This window comes from Amblyomma maculatum, chromosome 10, assembly GCF_055883805.1.
Source record: "Amblyomma maculatum isolate TAMU_Amacu chromosome 10, ASM5588380v1, whole genome shotgun sequence".
Lineage (NCBI taxonomy): Eukaryota > Metazoa > Arthropoda > Arachnida > Ixodida > Ixodidae > Amblyomma > Amblyomma maculatum.
In genome coordinates this window covers 173,710,560-173,729,123 of record NC_139353.1, presented here as the reverse complement: position 1 = coordinate 173,729,123, position 18,564 = coordinate 173,710,560, and the positions used below count along the sequence as shown (strand labels likewise).

Here is an 18,564-nt window from a genome sequence, read left to right as displayed (position 1 = left end):
GTACTATCCTGCACACAGTGCCTAAAATATACTGGTGCTATGTACCCCTGTAGAAAGGGGTAACACTGTTAGCTGCATACTGAATGTGTGTGTCTGTAAGCCAGCAATCTGTATAATGCTTCTGGTTTTTACTTTGTATTTTTTCTTGCCCTGATGCGAAATTTAGTGATATGGCCATGTCAGCCTTAGCAGTACCTTGGTGCAGCTAGCTTTGCCATGTGTGTTCACCTGAATGGCGCATCGCAAGAATATCCTTTCAAAGAAAGGCCAGGAGTGGATATTGCTCAAGCAGGTTTTGTTTACTTGCCTTTGGTCTCAGTTGATGCTAAGAAGTCTAGTGAGGCTTCAAAGAACAAGAAAAAAGCCACTTTTGTGTAGAGTGAGGAAAGACATGGAAGCGGGCAGATGGGCGATGCAGAGCACCTCTGCCGACTGCCAGGCGCACACCTTTGAAGATGCTGTGGAAAAATTTATAGCACTCTCCCAGTCAGCAGTTACGGCTCTTGGTCCCTTCAGTTGACACCATGAAAGTGATCTGTTAGTGCTGTTGCGGGCTTCAACCCTGCTTGCAGCCTCATGTATTTTATTCATTTGTTTCTTATTAAGGGAGAGTAACCTGATGGTGTTATATGACGTCGCTATTTCAACCAGTCTGAGAATTCTATAACATCACGTGACCTTGTGACATCATTACTATCTCAGTCATCATCGAATTTGGTGACCAATCTACAAACTTTGTGACTAACTTTGCTGAGTAATCGGCAGATATTTTTACAGTTTTTTTTTTTTGCAGTGAGGTTGTTCTTATCCCATGCACGTAATCGAAGCCTACTGCAAATGTAAACCTAAAAATAAAGCCACCCTGGGCCTTGAAACTTGCAGCACTTAAGTTGCCATTGTTTTTACCGCACCAGCAGGAGAGCTTCCATCACTACTCAGGAAGCTCCTGCAAGATGGTTTCTGTGCAATTTTACTCAAGAGACATTTTGCGGAATCTATGGGGGTGCCCATGCAGGTGAACTTTTTTCTTGGGCAGTTAACCGGGTCATGTGACCTCATTTTATTCCAGAAATGGATGTAGTGAATGCAAGGCCATTATCAACCCTCATGTAACACACCTAGTCGGCCTTTGAGGTACAAATAAATAAATATAGCGATTTTTGTTAGGTTTTGTTCGATTCCTACTGTTCGCCCATCTGATTCCAGGGGTACTGAGAAGGCAAAAAGAAATCAGAGTGAGCTTAAATTAGATCATATGCCACCAGAGCTGCATCTCATATATCTATAAGCCATTCCAAAGTGGGAAGATCAACTACTTAGAAAAATTCATGGTAATGGCCACTGGTTAAGACTGAAATGTCAGGGTTTGAATCTGAAACGGAGAGGCATCCATGTGCTGTACGATGTGAGTGCACATTAGCTCTTTATTTCCTTTATGGTTGGGTTGGCGTCAGAGCCTTCCTAAAAAGATAACTTGGACTGTGCTGCAATGGTGTGCTACCTCTTTCTGTGTTCTTCGTAAATTGTGGTTCTAGAGCAAAAGGTTAGCTTGTGGTGCTGCTTCAGTGTGGTGTGAACAGTGCCAATACTTGGTGAGAAGTGGCAGTCCACCAAGTAAGTTGAGGGTCTACTGTAGTCATGGTGAAATTGCGCAAAAAACACGACACAAAAGTAAGAGGGACACGTAGCACGGGACGAGCTACGTGTCCCTCGTGTTTTTTGCGCAATTTCACCATGACTACAGTAGACATTCACCAACTAGCCCGCCAACAGCTCCTGTTTAAGTTGAGGGCCTGGCACAATGCTGCAAGATTTTTGTGACCAGATATGCATATAAAATTTCTACTATTTCTGAAACTGCGTTTGCTGGGACTCTGCAACGTTGGAAATTTTCGGTTATGTGGAAAATATACCTTAAATACTGAGGATTGCCAGTATTCTCCTGAGACATGGGATGACTTTTTGGTCACCATTTTTCCTTAGGATTTCAAAATAAGTCGGCACGATTGCGAAGGTGGAAAGTGTTGAGTATTTTCTCAAAAGCACCAATTATTTCACTTCAGTGTATTAGGCAGAAAAATAAAAATGCGTAAAAGATTAAATAACCAAGTGTGCAGTTTGTTTCAATTTGTGCTTTATTTTTAACTTTGATATAAAACCCAAGTCATGCTCTGAAATTAACTGCAGCTAAATTTTCCGGTGTTGGGAGTACAGTTGGCATATTGTACAGCTATATGGATAAAATGCTCATCCTGCCATGCAGATGGTGCACACCCTGCACGCCAGTGGTGCCAATGCCATCTGGGAGCACCAGCTGCTGGAGCCAGGCAGCGGAAAGGCGGCTGGACGACGCAAGCCCTGTGCCAGAGACAGCCTCCAGTGGGTTTGCATGCACCTTCTATGGCAAAAGCCAAGCCTGTGATGTCAGCCCCAGGTGGTTGAAAGTATAGCCCCCCGCCATAGCCTGGGTTGATTTTGGCATAATTTTTGGAGGTATATGGATGTTTATTTGGCAATGAAATAATTTCTTAAGAGAGGAGAAGAAACCTGCATGAAGGTCTAGCCTATCCCTAGGCATGAAGGAGCTTGAAATGGAAAAGAGTTTCTGTAATGTGGCTGCCTATCAATGCAGGTAGTTTAGAATTTTGTTGGGCTAGATGGTGCATGGCTTTATTGTTAATGACCAGTTGCGCACACTTAGAAGACTAAGCACAGGAAGAGAACGATGGAAAGAGTGTAAAACTGTCAATTCATATTGGTAGGTGCTTATATGGGCACACGTGCCTTAAAAAGGGGGAGGAGGCAAAATCAAACCTGCACACAAGCCATTATAGAACTCATTATACAGCATTACAGAAGTGAGGTAAGCTGCTAACAACTTACGGGCTACTTTGTCTTTGCTCCTGCCCAGAATCTTAATGTTCCTGAGGTATGGCTCACAATATTTGCATGCAATGCAGTCAGCGGGCAAGTTCGCTCCCTCTCGAGACTGAATTGCCCTAGCATATTCCCCAGCTCATTCATTCACGCAGCGGCCTGTCTGGTCAACATATGCACATCCACACTTTGTTTTATACCGCAGCCGTTTCGCTTATCTCTTTCACGGCTGATTCTCGGGCATAACCCGGAAAGCTTTCGTGGTGCTGAAAGAACCATAGGAATGCCATGCCTGTTTGCCACTTTCTTGTTGTGGGGCACTTTGTGCAAATGCGATGTAACCATAGCCTTCTTTCAAAGCATGCATTTGTTGTTCCTGCCGCGTTTTCTTTCTTTTACCTTCTTAAGAAGGTTCTCCGCTACAGCTGAGATAACCACGCAGGGGGGAAGCCGGCTTAAAGATGGCTGTTAACTTAATTATTCAAGTTGGTCTGCATTGCATGTGGGCTTGTCAGAGCAGATTCTAGACACGAACTGGCTATAGCTCTCTGAAGTATCTTCGAGTGTGCAGAATCATATGCGAGTAGCTCTTCTTGTGCTCGTAGGGCATAGTGCCAGCAGATATCTTGTGGGCCAAACTGCAGGTTAATGTCTAAAAACTGCAATGAACCGTTAGTTGGAAGTTTGTGTGTAAAAGCCAAGCCCTTGCCATGTTGTCTAAAGAAAGGTTAAAATGCTTTTCACAGAATCAGTACGGGTCAAGGTTTTTCATTCAGCTAGAACAATTAAAAAATCATCGAGATATCTAAAAACCTTAAGTACTCCCTGGTTAGTAAATTCATGGTTCAGGGAGTGGTCAGTAGCAGCTAACAATATATCACACAGGATTGGGGCGACACTTGAGCTTATGCAAATGCCTTTTTGTTGAATGTAAAAGTCACCGCTACAAGAAATAAAAGTGGCTTGCAAATAAAATTCAAGCAAAGAAATGAAGCTGTCTACTGGCACACCAGCTGAGTTTTGAAGCTTGATTGCGCCATTCCTTTCAATACATTCCCTAATGAATATGAACAGTTCACTGTGAGGCACAGAATAAAACATATCTTCCACATCAACAAAACAAGCAAATCCAATGTGAGCATTGCTATCCAAAAAACGTGCATTATCACTAGAGCTCTTTGTGGCAAAAGGACCTTGAACCTGTCAAGTGTTTCTGTAGATATTGGCTAATTAAAAACTGCCCTTCTCTCCTCTGACAATCGTTCTGAATGGCACTGAGTTCCTGTGAGTTTTTACTGTAAAAAAAAATTGGCAGTGCATTTTATAATCAATTATTGCATTCGTAAGCCTAGGTGCTCTTTCCATCTCCATCATTCTCTTCCTGTGTGTGTCTTTTATGTGTCTGCAACTCTGTCGGTGCAGATCACTTTGCCCTCTATGTTGCTTTCTGGTAGGTTTGAAATTGCAGTGTTGGCAGATATGCATCATTTGTGGGCGCTGCATTGAACTGTTGGACACTGTGTGATGGTTGCGAAGACAGCAGGCAAGTAGAGGGGGAGAAAGAGTGTAAAAACAGAAAGGAAGATACCGCAACTGAAAATTTAATGAAAAAGCAAATATAAAGCAGTGACACTTCACTTGCATGTAAAATTGTGGCCATGCACATGGCATAAAAAGGTTGCCCACACAAAAGGATGCTAATCAGAAGCACAAAGTAACTGAATTCCATGAGTATTCTCCAGCTAACCTCTTCACCAGCTGTTTATTGCGTTAATCTGGGCCATTAGCGATGCGGTAGTGGCCATCTTTGTATGCAAAGGGCCATGGCATGGTAGAGAGGTGTCATCTGCATTGTAGAATTACATGTGTGTGACTTGACTACCTGTCTTGTTGTGTGTCTAGAGGGCTGGCTGCTTGAGGTAAGCGTTGTAGGCGCAAAATGAAATGACCATATGATGGCACTATAAACAAAGAGTGCAGTTTTAAAAATCGTCTTGGGAAACCTGGTATCCTCGGTATTTGTGCTTGAGTGTAGCTACTAGAATGATTGAATTGCTATGCAGCACCATTTTTTTTATCTCGTCCATCACACTTTTTTGTGTTGCTTTTTGAACCTGCACCAACTGACCCATGTGGCTACAATCGAAAGGAAATGAGGGGCTCATTATGAAATGCACAAGAAAGAAGCTTACAGTGACGGAAAAATTGGTAGCCTAATATTTTTTATGCCTGAATGATGATTGATCCGAACATAGGTTCAGGTTTCACTGGAGGCCTGTAGTTGTTTTGAAGCAAAATCTTCATTATGCTACCTCGGGCAGCCTTTGGTGACCTTGAAGTTTTCACCTCCAAGTGACCTTGATAAACACTGCGCATAAATAAGTGACCAAGTGACCTTGATAAAAAACACTGCGCAGTGCAAAACACTGCACTGCGCACTGTGCTTTCTCATAAATCTATTTGCAATGGAAGCAAAAGTTTCACTACGTTAGGTATGCAGGTCTTCGTGTGTCACTAAATTTCGTCTTCAGGTGACCTTGACCTAATTAAGCATGGGTGTCCATGATTTTGTGGTGTTTACCCAAATGTATACTGTGCCTTCCTTTCCCCAAAACCTGACAATACTTTCCTGTTCGCGGGAAAAGGTGTGGCTTTTGGGAAGTGTCATTAATATATATATTTCTTTTAACAGAACTTGCTTGTTACAGGAGTGCCTAGCATCAAATTGTAGAGGAGTAATTCTTTTTCACAACGGTATTAGTGACAATCAACATATTTATTGAATGAGTGATGCAAAAAGAACTATCAGCACCAAATTGTATTAAAAAACACACACACAGAACTATCAGTTTCTTAATACAAATAAAACAAAAAAATTTTAAAATATGTTTTTTACAACAGGGACTAGTGCAACATTACAGCAAATTCTAGCTTTCTGTGTACAGTATTCGCTGACTTAGGAAAGGAAACACTAGTTGAGGTCGACTCCTGGCTGCCCTCTAGCGGAAAACACAACTCCCTGCGCTGCTGGCAGCAAGGAATACTGCCCAAAAGACGTTGTCCTGCAGGTAACAATAAAAATAAATAAAACTTGTTGCTGGGCTAGTTAGTGATACATTCTTAGAATAAAAAGGTAGCGCAAAAGGATGAGGACGGAGGAAAGGACAGCGTTCGTGTTTGTGTCTCTGCCTCCGTCCTCGTCTTTTTGTGCTACCTTTTTATTCTAAGACTGTAGGTAACAGTTGTTACCTTCAGAACAGTGATCTCTCCCGATCAGCACGCATCAAAAGCAGAAATTTTTGGGGAGCGAACGCGAAATGTATCGAGGCATGGCTGTCGACGTACCAGGTCGGTTTGACATAGTTTTGCTGTCAGTGCCAAAGTCTGAAAAGCTCAGTTCGTCTTCCATGTCATCACTGCTGCTGTTTGCATCCAAAAACGAGCTCTCCAATGCGTCAACTTCTGCGGAAACGTTGAATGCAAATGAATGCAAACAGCAGTTTTTAGAGGAAAACGAGTGCCAGCGGAGGTCAGGCTCGTTGTCTTCTTTTACCTCTTCAAGGAGCTTGTCGATTCGGCAGGCGATGTGTAGTTTACACACACACACACAATGAGCGAAGGACGAACTAGAAGTAACACAAACACAAGATACAGAAGAGGCGACTCTGACTGAATGAAAACTACGCGTAGCTCCATGAGCTGACGCGCTAACAGCAACATGACTCTTTTTACGACTTCTAAGTCGGGGCCTGCCTGCTAGTTTGCTTCGTCGACAACCAGAACCAAAACCGCCGATGGCCACGCGGCGCGCTTTCAAATAACCAATGCCGAAACTTTGAGACGTGGAGGAGGAGCGGTAACAGCTTAGCGCTGCCAAAGCTATGCTTCCCTTCTCCGGCTCGCTAGCTAGCTAGAAAGACCTGGGATCTACGAGAAGCCATTGCCAGCACACGCAGCCTTCTCAATGACGCGAAGTGAGGAGGAGGGCCACATAGGAATGCACGCGCCTTTTCGCCTATGTTGACGAGGAGGCGCAGCGTGGGGGCCGGGATTGCGCATGCCTGAGCCGAGATATTTTCATCGCTTCCTCCAGCACGCTCGCCGAAACATTAAAAAACAGCAAACACCGCTGTTCACCTTAATTCGCCAGGCCTATCATGATGTCATTCGCGGTATGCCAGGCCAGCGCCGGCAGTGTTGCTGCATGTGCATTGCTTCAGGTGACTTGACAGCTCAGTTTGAAATGTTATTGATTATTCGAACAATGTAAAACACTTTGGACACTCACAACTTATGCTGATAGCACCCTTGGATAACAACCCTGGAGCATGAAAACTTCTGGAGGGCATTCAGTGTTAGTCTCCCTCACTGGCAGAGGCAGCCGACTGAGGCCATCTGCGTGAGGAATCTGTCCACCTCAATACATCCCGATAAGAACAATGCCCAGCGAAGGACACGTGGAGAGCATGACTCGGGTATAGGCATGTCTGGTACCAAGATACCCAACAGCGGCTTATGATCAGCCACAACAACATAATTCTGAATACAACAGCGAGTGCCTCTTTGTCGAGCTGACTGTAGTTCCTTTCCGCTGAGGACAGGTTTCGTGATGCAAAAGCTATCGGTGGCTCCATTTATGACCAACACTGTAGCTTTCCTTGAATCGAAATGTGCCAATGTCGATGCTGATGCCAGTAATGCCTTATTTCAGCAGAACACATCTTCCTGAGCTGGCTCCCAAGACCACGGTGTGCCTGGACTCGGCAGGTGATTGAGCGGGTGAAGCACTGCTGAAAGCTGGCAAATGAATTTCCTGTAGAGGCCGATGTAGCTTTGGAGCTTTCTGCAGAATCGAGGTTTTGGAGCCAAAAGGACCGCTTCAGTGTTCTTAGGGCTCAGCCTTTGCTCGTAATGACGGGGCCCAAGTACTCAGCTCCTTCGTGAACTTGCACTTGGCCAGTTTGAGGCAGAGCCCTGCTTTCTGTAGGCGTCCAAGGACACTGCACACATTCTTCCAGTGATCCTCATCGGTCCGGCCAGTCTCCAAAATGTCATTGAAGTAAACAACAACGTGCGGCAGATCATCCAGCAAGTTGTCCATTTCGCGCTGAAACAATGCTGGTGCTGACACCACACCGAATGGAAGCCTGGTGAATTGGAAAAGGCCTTTCAGCATATTGATTATGACCGATTCCTATGACTCTGGTTCCAACTGTACTTGTTGGTATGCATCCTTTAGGTCAAGCTTGACGAACTTGACACCGCTGCTCAGTATCGCAAATATTTCTTGAATTCTGGGAATTGAATAGCTTTCGCTGATCATTACTGGGTTAATGGTGACTTTAAAATCACCACAAATACGTACTTTGCCGTCTTGTTTGACTGCAGGCACGACAGGTGCGGCCCACCTCGACACCCTGACAGGGCTCACGATGCCTTTTCTTTGCATGCGTTGCAGTTCTATTACATCGTCTCGGAGTGCAAATGGCACCTGCCTCGCTTTAAAAAACTTTGATTTTTTCCCTTCTTGTAGTGAAATCTTGGCCTGTACACCTTTTAACGTAGTAAATGACTCCGAGAAAACGTCTACAAATTCCTTGACGAGACTTGTCATGGACCAGACATCATTAAGCTTCTTTGATTTCGTTATCTTTAAGATATCATAATTATGGCACCGCCTTAGCAGAGCAGCTAATTTATACAAGAAGATCTTATGAACTGTGATGCACCGCAACGAATGCCGCTACACAGCTGTAAAACCTTGCTTGTATCACAGTTATCGCTCCTACTAGCATCTCAGTACGGGTCAGCGATCCTCAATAGGGGTTAATTTTTGACATCCTGTTATCCCTGGGCTCATTATTTAAGATAACAATAAATTTGAGCACAGTTATTTGACGCTAGCACAAGGGATCCACGGACAGCTTGCGGAAGGCACAGCATGTGGAGGCAGTGCTGCCTTTGGACGATGCTTGAGCGCGCTGTTGCTACGGCATTGCAGACACTGCGTTATAAGTGACTATTGCGAATGCAGCTTCATTCTACCGATCATGCATTTCGTTTGCTGTACCTAATCTGTAATTGTTGATGTAGTCGAGAACAGCGGCGAGCTCTGTAACAAGTGAGCCGCGATTCGCGTTTTAAGTTCAGTATCCTTGGTTAAGCATAATGATAGTGGAGCCAGTTGTGCAACTAGATGCAACTAGCACAGGACCGGGGCAATTGGAGGAATATGGGAGAGGCCTTCGCCCTGCAGTGGGTGTAGTCAGGATGATGATGATAATGACTTTTTCCGGGAGAATCTTCAGGAGTACAGGCACATGTTGTAACTCAACCCCTTCTCAAGCTTACAAAAGCTGAAGGTAAGAGCTTACAGTGCATTTTTTTTTTGTAATTTCCCCACATGTATTGGTGTGCATGCTGTTCAAAGCGAGGAATAGACATATAACAGTTTTATTTCAATAGAGGCAAATGGAGCTCAGAGGGGATGAAACGGTGCACATTCCTGTCGTCCACAATCCTGTTCGGCCTGAACCAAACTTGTAACAGTTTTCTTACTACTGGCGCAAAGCACACTCGCTCTTGAGATTACCAGAGGTTTGCTCTCACGCTGTCTAGCACTTGCCTGTGCAAATGAAACTGCCATTCAAGCGTGAGTGGGGTGAGCAGTTAGTGCCTCTGTGGGAACGCGTACCGGGCTAGGGCATGTGCGGCTCAACTGAAATTAGCTTATCCTTATTTACAGGAAGCACCTGATAGCTGCCTGTTTTCCTCAGAGTTAACTGCGTTAAATTGCTGGTGATGCTAAAAATTTTCCATGCGTGAAGTAGGTCGTGAAAGATTGCAGCTACAGGACTCGTGGCAGGCAGGTGTCTGTGCGTAGTGTCAACAAGTGTGTTTTCAGGGGTTTAGCTTTATCATGCTGTGGATATCCAGGTAATTGCACAATTGTTCTATCCCACGTTTCCAGCATGGCCATTTTTATTGCAGCCCAGTGAAATCAGAGTTCATCCGTGCCAAGCATCAAAACCTGGCCTTTGTGCACCGGGCGGCCAAGGAAGGGGAACAGCCCACCCAGGAGGACCTGAGCAAGGTGAGCGCCAGTTCAGCTTGTTATTAAGAGCAGTCTGCTGGCGCCATTCTGCCACTGTTTTGGAATCTGTGCCAGAAGGGCATTCCTTTCAACAGCTTCCTGCGCAGCAAGTTGTTTCTCTCCTTCTTGCTTTCTATTCAAGGGGATATTTGTGGAGATCCCACACACGTGCAGGCAGGTCAGGTGAAAGCTACTGCAAAAGCCCTCTGGTATGGCCGTATACTGCAATGTGTGCTTGAGTCATTTTTTTTGGTCCTGCAAAACGTCTTTGGAGAGCTGTCTGCTGAGAGGACACTTTGACATAAACAGCACCATGGTCAAGACCACAAAAATGTCTCGGGGGCATCTGACTGAGTTCTCCAGAAGAACGGAGATCTGAGCTAGTTGGTGCATTGCAAAATCAAAAAGCAGCGCCGCTACTTGAGACAAGCGGAGGAAGAGAAGAACGGACAAGCGCTGACTAACAACTCAAGTTTATTGGAAAAATACACAGGTATATACACTTTTTCTCAAGGACCAGGATGCGCCCAAACAAGCAGCAGTCTAATCATGTGAATCCAGATATACAATTCCACTATCATGCAGAAGCACCGATGGCGTGCAACTATCCCCTTTTCTATGAATGTGATATGCTTCAGATAACTCCCTGTTTAGATGGTCCTTATTCCTGTAGATTATATGAGTTCTCAGGCATTTGGGGGACTCTTTTGTTAACCTGTACCCAAGTGCCATTATATAGGTGTGCGTGAAACTCATTTGCCGGTGATGAAGCCTAGGATGTCAAACCAAGTCGTGGAGCTCAATGAACAACCTTGTGTGTGTCACCTTCTATGTGTGATTCCAGAGGCTCCCTTGGTGGCCACGTTTGTAGGCCATCACACCAGCCCTTGCCTGATAAGAGAAAATGCACCTTTTGAGCATTTAAAAAAATTTTGTTGTTGCTAGTGTAGGAGAAGGTTTAATTTACACGTTGAGGTCGGCGAGGAAGCGGGGCGATTCAGGCCAGCACGATGATCTGCGCGATAACAACTGTACAGACTGCTTTTTCTTCGTCAGCGTCCAGCGAAGGGGTCCATCTTCACAATGCCCCCCAGAGAAAAAGAAGCCATCTTGTTGTGGCACCACAGGGATGAGGACCCTCTTGAAAAAGGAGCCATCCTAGCGACTTAAGGGTGCGAAGACACAATGGGATTGTAGAATGCCTTAAGGCACTGCACAGTCTCACGGCCACGGCGCTGCAAATTGGAAGATGGCGTAAGTGGCTCAACAATGCAGTTCACTGGTGAAGTGCGCTTGACGACACGGTAGGGCCCATGATATGAGTTTTGTTGCTAGGCCGGGGCTGCCAGATGCAGCCCATAGCCACACGAGGGATCCGGGCTCTAAGTGTGGTGATCGGTGTCATGGCGATATTTTTGGTGCCACTGAGAGTCTGTCACGAACATCCGGGCATTCTGGTGGCATTCTTCGGCCTACTGTGCAACTTTGGTCACTGAGTACATTCTGATGCATCAGGATTGTAGGGGAGGACAGGTGGATGCCGACCGTAAAGCAAAAAGAATGGAGAGAAACCCGTGCTGGATTGCGTAGCAGTGTTGTACGTGTAGGTGCTATAAGGAAGGACTTCGTGTGGTTGGATCCGAGCATGTCACCTAGGGTGGGATTAAATCGTATAGTCGGTGCAAGTCTAGTGAATGATGTTGCACTGAGCGAGCAGGACTTGAACAACATCAGATAAGAAAGCATGGAGTCTGTCGCTGAGCAATTCACGAGGAGCACTGTGATGGAGAGTGAAGTTCTTCAATAAGAAACCAGCCACATCGCGGGCTGTTGCAGCTGGGAGCGCGGCAGTTTCGGCATATCACGTCAGGTGGTTGACGGTGACAATGATCCAGCGATTGCCATCAGCTGTGTACGGAAGAGGGCCATAGAGGTCAATTCCAATGAGGTCAAAGAGTCTAAGCGGGCATGTGAGAGGCTGTAACTCACCAGCTAAATGGTGAGAGGCAAGTTTGCGGCGTTGGCAAGTCAGGCACGATCAAACGTACCTGAGAACTGAGTTGTACATACCGCGCCAATGGTAGCGAAGATGGATTCGAGTGTCCCAAAGGACCGTCCCAAAGGGCGAAACTTTGGGACGGCCCAGATGATGGCCAAGCACTCCTTTTCCGTTACAGAGTAGTTCGCTTCGGCTTTTGGGAGAGTACGGCTGGCACACGCAACTACATATTCACGGATGCCGGAGGGACGCTGAGCAAGCACAGCGCTGATGCTGACACCACTGACGTCTGCATGCACTTCGGTGCGCGCCTCAAGGTCAAAACAGGGCAGGATGCACGGGGCTGTGAGGAGGCGGCGCAAGGTGTTGTAGGCGTCGTCACATGCTTGTGACCACAGCGAAATATCTTAGTTATTGCTGAGGAGCTCTGTCAGCGGGGCGACAATGGAAGCAAAGTTCTGTATAAAACGCCGAAAGTATGAGCACAGGCCAAAAAAACTCCTTAGTTAACTGCTTGTTGGTAGTAGGTTTCGAAAACACAGTCACAGCTCGAAGTTTGGCGGGATCAGGACGTATACCCTCCTTGGACACAACATGGCCTAAAATGGTCAGCTCTCGAGCAGCGAAATGACACGTCTTCAAGTTGAGCTGCAGACCGGCGTTTGCAAGACATGTCAAGACCTGCTTCATGCGAGAGATGTGGGTTGCAAAGTCCGGCGAGAACACCACGATGCCGTCAAGGTAACAGAGGCATGTCTTCCACTTTAGGCCACACAGAATCGTATCCATCATACGCTTGAATGTAGCAGGGGCATTGCAGAGATCGAAAGTCATGACGGTAAAATCAGAGGCCATCGCGGGTGACAAATGCGGTTTTAGGGTGATCTTCCGCACCCATGGGTACTTGCCAGTAACCGGATCGTGAATCGAGTGAAGAAAAGAATTCATCACCTTGTGAACAGTCCAATGCATCATCTATACGCGGAAGAGTGTAGACGGCCTTCCTCGTGATTTTGTTTAGGCCACGGTAGTCAATGCAGAAGCAAATAGAAGCGTCTTTGTTCTTCACCAGGACAACAGAGGAGGACCAGGGGCTGTTAGAAGGCTCAATCACTCCATTCTGAAGCATATTGTGAACTTGGGCTTCAATAGCGCGGCGCTCAGTGGCAGGCACTCGATAGGGGTGCTGAAGTAGAGGAGTATGGGAACCGGTGTCAACGTGGTGGGCAACAGTTGATGTGCGGCTCAAAGCAGACTGGTAAGAGTCGAATGAGCAACGGAACTGATTAAGCAGTGCGAGAAGTTCAGCGTGTTGAGGTCCTTGAAGACTGTCATCGATGGAGTGGAGGAAAACGTCGGCAGAAGACTGGTCCAGCGCAAGAACAGGCGGTGTGAATGCAGTCAAGTCAGTGGTCTGCGAAGCGGGCGTTGCGTCACCGGTGAGAATAGAATCAATGATCTGGATGGTGCCGAGGCATTCATCGCAACGCAGGGATACGGGAAATGAGAACGGATTAGAAATCCAGAGCGCAGTGAGGCCAGCTGATATAGAAACTACGGCGTGAGGCAGAGGAAGATTTTTGCGGTTTAGAAAGATAGGTGATGGGGTGAAAAGTACGTCGGTACTGCGGGAAAAAGCACGAGCGGTGGGCACAAGAAGAAAGAACACGCAGGGAGATCAGTATCTTTGGCAACGGCAACTTTGGGAAAAGGAACGTCCGGCAACGGTTTGTCAAGCGCAAAAAACTCCAGTTTAGCATGAGCGCAGTTGATCACCGCATTATGATGCGACAGAAACTCCTAACCCAAGATGAGATCATGTGAGCAGGAAGGCAAAACCACGAACTCTGTTGCATACACAGCTTCTTGATCGATGACTCGAGCTGTGCACACCGCTATAGGCTCTAAAGGGTGGGCACTTGCCATGCATAGCCAGAATCCTGACATAGGTGTTGTCACTTGCGCGATGAACGGCAAAGAATTGCAGCCATGGCAGAAACAGCAGCGCTGATGTCGACCAGAGTCAGTACTGCAACTCCCTCAACAGAAACTTCAAGCAGATTTGCGGGAAATAGTGAGGCCTTTTACAGTTCGCTCGTTGCGCAGTTCTCTCCTCAGGAACTGCAGCATTCAGTTTTCCTCTTGAGCCAGATTAGGACGCCGTCGCAGAGGAGATAGGGAGCAGCGAGGAGAATAGACTTTATGCAAAATTGCTGCCATCTATCGGACCTTCAGGGAACCGCGCTACGCGACGCTATGTTAAAGGGTTGAGTGCGTCGGCAGCATTTGCGGCTGCTGCCGTCGCGTTAGCTGCATCTGCTTTGTGCTGTGATTTCAGTGTATTTGTTCGCATTCAAAGCAAAAAGCATTCAAAGCGGCGCGTGCATGCGGTTACGGGTTCATGGGTTGTTCTGCCATCTGCCTCAGGTTCGCAGGTTTTTATTTTTATTCTATTGGCGTGTCTGCTACGATGAATTGCGTTCAGGGGTTCGCGCCATTGCCTCTCCAATAGGTCGAGACATGACTCGATTGTTGCTTTCGCTCTCTCTTGCTGCACCCTTGCTTGTGGCTAGCAGCATCAAAGTAGGTTGTTTTAGCCTCTTTCCGTCTCCCTCTGTCATCTTGATTTCACATTGTGCCATTTATCTCCGTTGTGCAGAGCACCGAAATTGCGCCCTCCGTGCGTGCGGTTACTTGCGGATGGCTGACTGCGCGTGAGCTGCGATCATGACGCTGGCTTTTAGCATCGCTCGCTTCAAAAGGCGTTTGCTGCTATCGTGCATTCCAATAATTGAGTGGCAGTAAACGGCACCCGCCCCAATTGCCCACGGCATGATAAACGTACTGAACACGAGGCTTGCCTAACCGGACAAGCGCTGCCAAGTTCACTTTACTCCTTGCTAGAGCAAGGTAAACTCGTCGTGGTGTTATTGCTGCGCAGCATCCATGACGACTGACACCTTTGTTTTTTTAAATTTTTAGGCCAAAAGCGGGGGTAGGTGGGTTCGTTACGTGAGTAAATACGGCAAATTTACCGCAGTGCAAGTGGTTCTTTTCACTTTTTTTCGAGGCCATTCGATAATTCGAACTTTTCCTGGCCCCATGAAGTTTTAAGAAGCTTTTACTGTAACTAAAATGAAAATGATAGGCGTCCTACCCCAAATAATTAACTGGATTACATCATACTTATCAAACTGGAAACAATTTGTCGACATCGATGGAGGCAACTCTCGCTTCTTAGAGGTCTACTTAGATGTGCCTTAGGGACCGGGTTTGGTTCCAGTACTATTCGATATTTATATACAGTCGAACTCGGATATATCTAACTCGAAGGGGATTGCGAAATAGTTCGATATATCGATAATTCGATATACAAAAATCGGCTTGTGACGGCACTTACGATGCCAAAAAACGATACCGCATGTGTCGCGTAATCAATCCACTTGTATAATAAACCCACCCTCCACTTTTTCACCTGAGAATTTGAAAAAAAAAAAATGCGTTAGGACCTGCTCGCTCACATGCAAGCGATTGAGCGATCTCAGCGACGAGCGGCAGCGAGAGAGCGAAAAACTTCAAACTTGGAACTGCGTCCCCCTTGCCGCTCGAGCCACCGCGACAGCTCAATACAAGGTTTCTGTGTCGCTGCGGCAGAAATCGCGAGCGTTTTCGCTTGCATGTGGATGGCGTGCATCACTCCGTTTCGGTCGTCGCATCCACAGCTAATTTCTTGGAAGCGTGCCAAGATGCTGCGCAGTGATAACGTCAGGTCACGCCGCGCTTGGGGCGGGCGTCATGATCGCAGCAGCAGACCGCGTGCTTCCGTTGATTCATACATGCAAAGATAAACGGCTCCCGCCAAAAAAAAAAAAAAAAAAGAAAAAGCCTGCTGCTTCTTAACGTCCGCAGCCGCCATATCTTATGCTACGTCGCGCGTACAGCACAACGATAAGAAAGGATGACTCTCGCAAAAAAGAAAAAAAAAAAGAAAAACAGAGAGCTGCCGCTTCTTAACGTCTGCAGGCGCCATAGCCATGTCAGCCGCCGCGCGCAGAGGGTTCGCAACACACGCTGGAGAAAGCGTCCGACGTGTGTCTGAAAACGGGCTGAGCTGGCTTGGCGCATGCGTTGCGCGTGCTGAAGGAGAGAGATAGCTTGGCAAAAGAATGGGAAATGACTTGCAAACTTCATGTGTTGGCGCGCGGGAAACAATAACTGCAGATGCGCGCGCCTTTGGGGAATGGGCGCGACGCTGTCCAGAACTGTCCCCTCTCATTCCTTCCGCGCGTGGCTTGAAAACGTCACATTGAAAACGTTACGCGGCAAACGGCCAAGCGTGATGCGATCGTCTTTGGGGAAGGCACACTTTCCAGTGCGTGGTGCGGAGTTCGATATATCGAACGACTGGTGAAATTGAGTTCGATATATGACGCGGCTTTCCTATACTTTTACATGGGATTTTCAAGGGGATATTCTGTGAGTTCGATATAACCAAAATTCGATATATCCGGGTTCGATATAACCGGGTTCGACTGTATATGATCTATTTAAATCTGAAATTGTCTGTGTGCATTTTGTTGTTTGCTGATGATTGTATTCTTTTTAAATCAATCAAAACAGTTTATCAGTGTGTTTTGAACGCTAACCTACAACTGCTAGCAAATTGATGTGACAAATGGGAAATGGTTATTAACTTCAATGAAACTGTTGCTATCCATGTCAGTAAAACATTTTGCCAATTAAAGGTTGCATACCTCATCAATAAGAATGTGATTAAAGAGGTAAATGAGTGCAAGTACCTAGGTGTCACAATATCCCCTTGCATGAAATGGGCAAATCACATAGACAATATATGTTCCTCCGCCCGTAGGAAGCTTTGTTTTCTCAAGTCTCGTATGGCCAGCTGTACTAGTGCATTAAGGCTGAAAGCATATAAATCCATAGTAAGGCCGAGCCTTGAATATGCCTGCATCGCATGGGACCCCAACACAACAGATGAAGTCCAAAAACCTGAAAAAATCCAACGCCTTCCAGCTCACTTTATCTTCAATTGGTATAGGTGCCTTGACTCTCCATCTGCTATGTTGGAGGTTGCAGAATTGGAACCACTTGTAGAAAGAAGAAAGCACGTTTGATATTCTTGCAGTCCCTATATTTCCCTCGATTAGGTATCCGACCCGAAAACTATATCATCAAAAATCTCACGTGACCCTCACGCCAATGAGCACAGCTTCTGTCTTGCACCCATTTTTGTGCACACCGACATAATAAATACTCTTCTTTTACCACGAACAGTTTCTGAATGAAATGCCCTACCCCTCAGTTCCCAATTCTTTCACCCTCCTTGGTTGATGTACTGTAGCTGTTTGGTGCTGCGCATTTTGTTGTTTTGTTTTATTGCATCATGTATTTGCTGTATTATTCAACATTATTGCACAGGTTGTATAACTGGCTTTTCTTGCTGGCCTTTTCAAGCTTGCTGATTTCTGATATATTGTCACTTATGTACCGTCCCTCTCCTTCTTGGACACGCGACATGTCCGCAGTGTTTCATAAATAAATAAATAAAACATTTTCTATTTTGGGAGTTTTGCTTTAATCGATCCACGATAGTCTAAAAAGAGGGACTGCGACCCAAAAAACCTCAGCACAGCTCAATTAATTATCAGGTCATTTATCAGGACCAGTTTCGATTTTGATCTCTCTGAGCACGAGCACGTGATGACGTCAAAGATGCGAGCACACCACACGAGCGCCTCCTAAAAGCAAGACTGGCGATCACATACACATGAAGTCTAGTAACGCATACGGGTACTGTCTTTTCGTCTGCTTGCGATTCGCATGTGCAAGAGAATATTGTCGTCGAGCAGCGCTTCAGCGTAGCATAATTAGTACTCTGACATTGTTTTGCCCGAAGGAGCTGGTGTTATTGGCACTTTGACCCGCTCGCCAGTGACTCGAGTGGAAAAGTAGGAATCAGCAGCATGCAGCCACGAAAGCTTGGTCGGTTGGTGTGCTGGAGATGCAGGGCAAATTGCAGCTCTCTCAGCCTGGCTTTCCAGCTCCGTGAGCCCCAAGCTGGCGTCCGCAAAAAAAATTCGTTTAGTAGAGAATTATAGCATGGTACGATCATTCACCGTCGGCCACCGTGACATGCTACTGCGTGGCTCCCATGCTTGCGCGCTGATTGGTTCTGACACGGCAGGCCTGAGTGCCAGCATCCAACCATGTGGCGCCATCTGACGGTGTCAAGGCAATCTGGGCATGTAAAGCCGTGGTTATGCGCTCACAAAGTATACTTTCATTGCGTGGGTAAGCAACGAAGACAGTGTGAAAGGCCACCGAGTCAAGCCACCAGAAGCGCACAGCTTTTCCAGGGGTGTCCAATCGATACAGACAGGACGAGCTGTCCTGTGTCATCACTGCTCTTTGCTCTGCTGACTTCACGTCACAGTTGTTTACCTATGTGTTGTGTTCGAAGTGCTGTGTCCTCATCCATTTTGCTGTGACTGGAGCAGTGCGTGTTAATGGACAGGCCCCGCACCCCTCTTCGCGCTTCGCCGGGAGAGCTCGCCGCCTGTCTGTGCCCGGTGGG

At 46.5% G+C, this 18,564-nt stretch overlaps 1 protein-coding gene across 3 annotated transcripts in view; it reads left to right on the top strand.

The window, feature by feature from the left end:
- Git (ARF GTPase-activating protein GIT1) overlaps positions 1 to 18,564 on the top strand; it is a 267,395-nt gene that overhangs the window by 12,201 nt on the left and 236,630 nt on the right. For all 3 annotated transcript variants that reach the window (XM_084580679.1, XM_084580677.1, XM_084580678.1), the window contains exons 3-4: positions 2,264 to 2,379; positions 9,868 to 9,970. In XM_084580679.1, the coding sequence (XP_084436805.1) occupies positions 2,264 to 2,379; positions 9,868 to 9,970 (219 nt within the window). The remainder of the gene's footprint in view (positions 1 to 2,263; positions 2,380 to 9,867; positions 9,971 to 18,564) is intronic.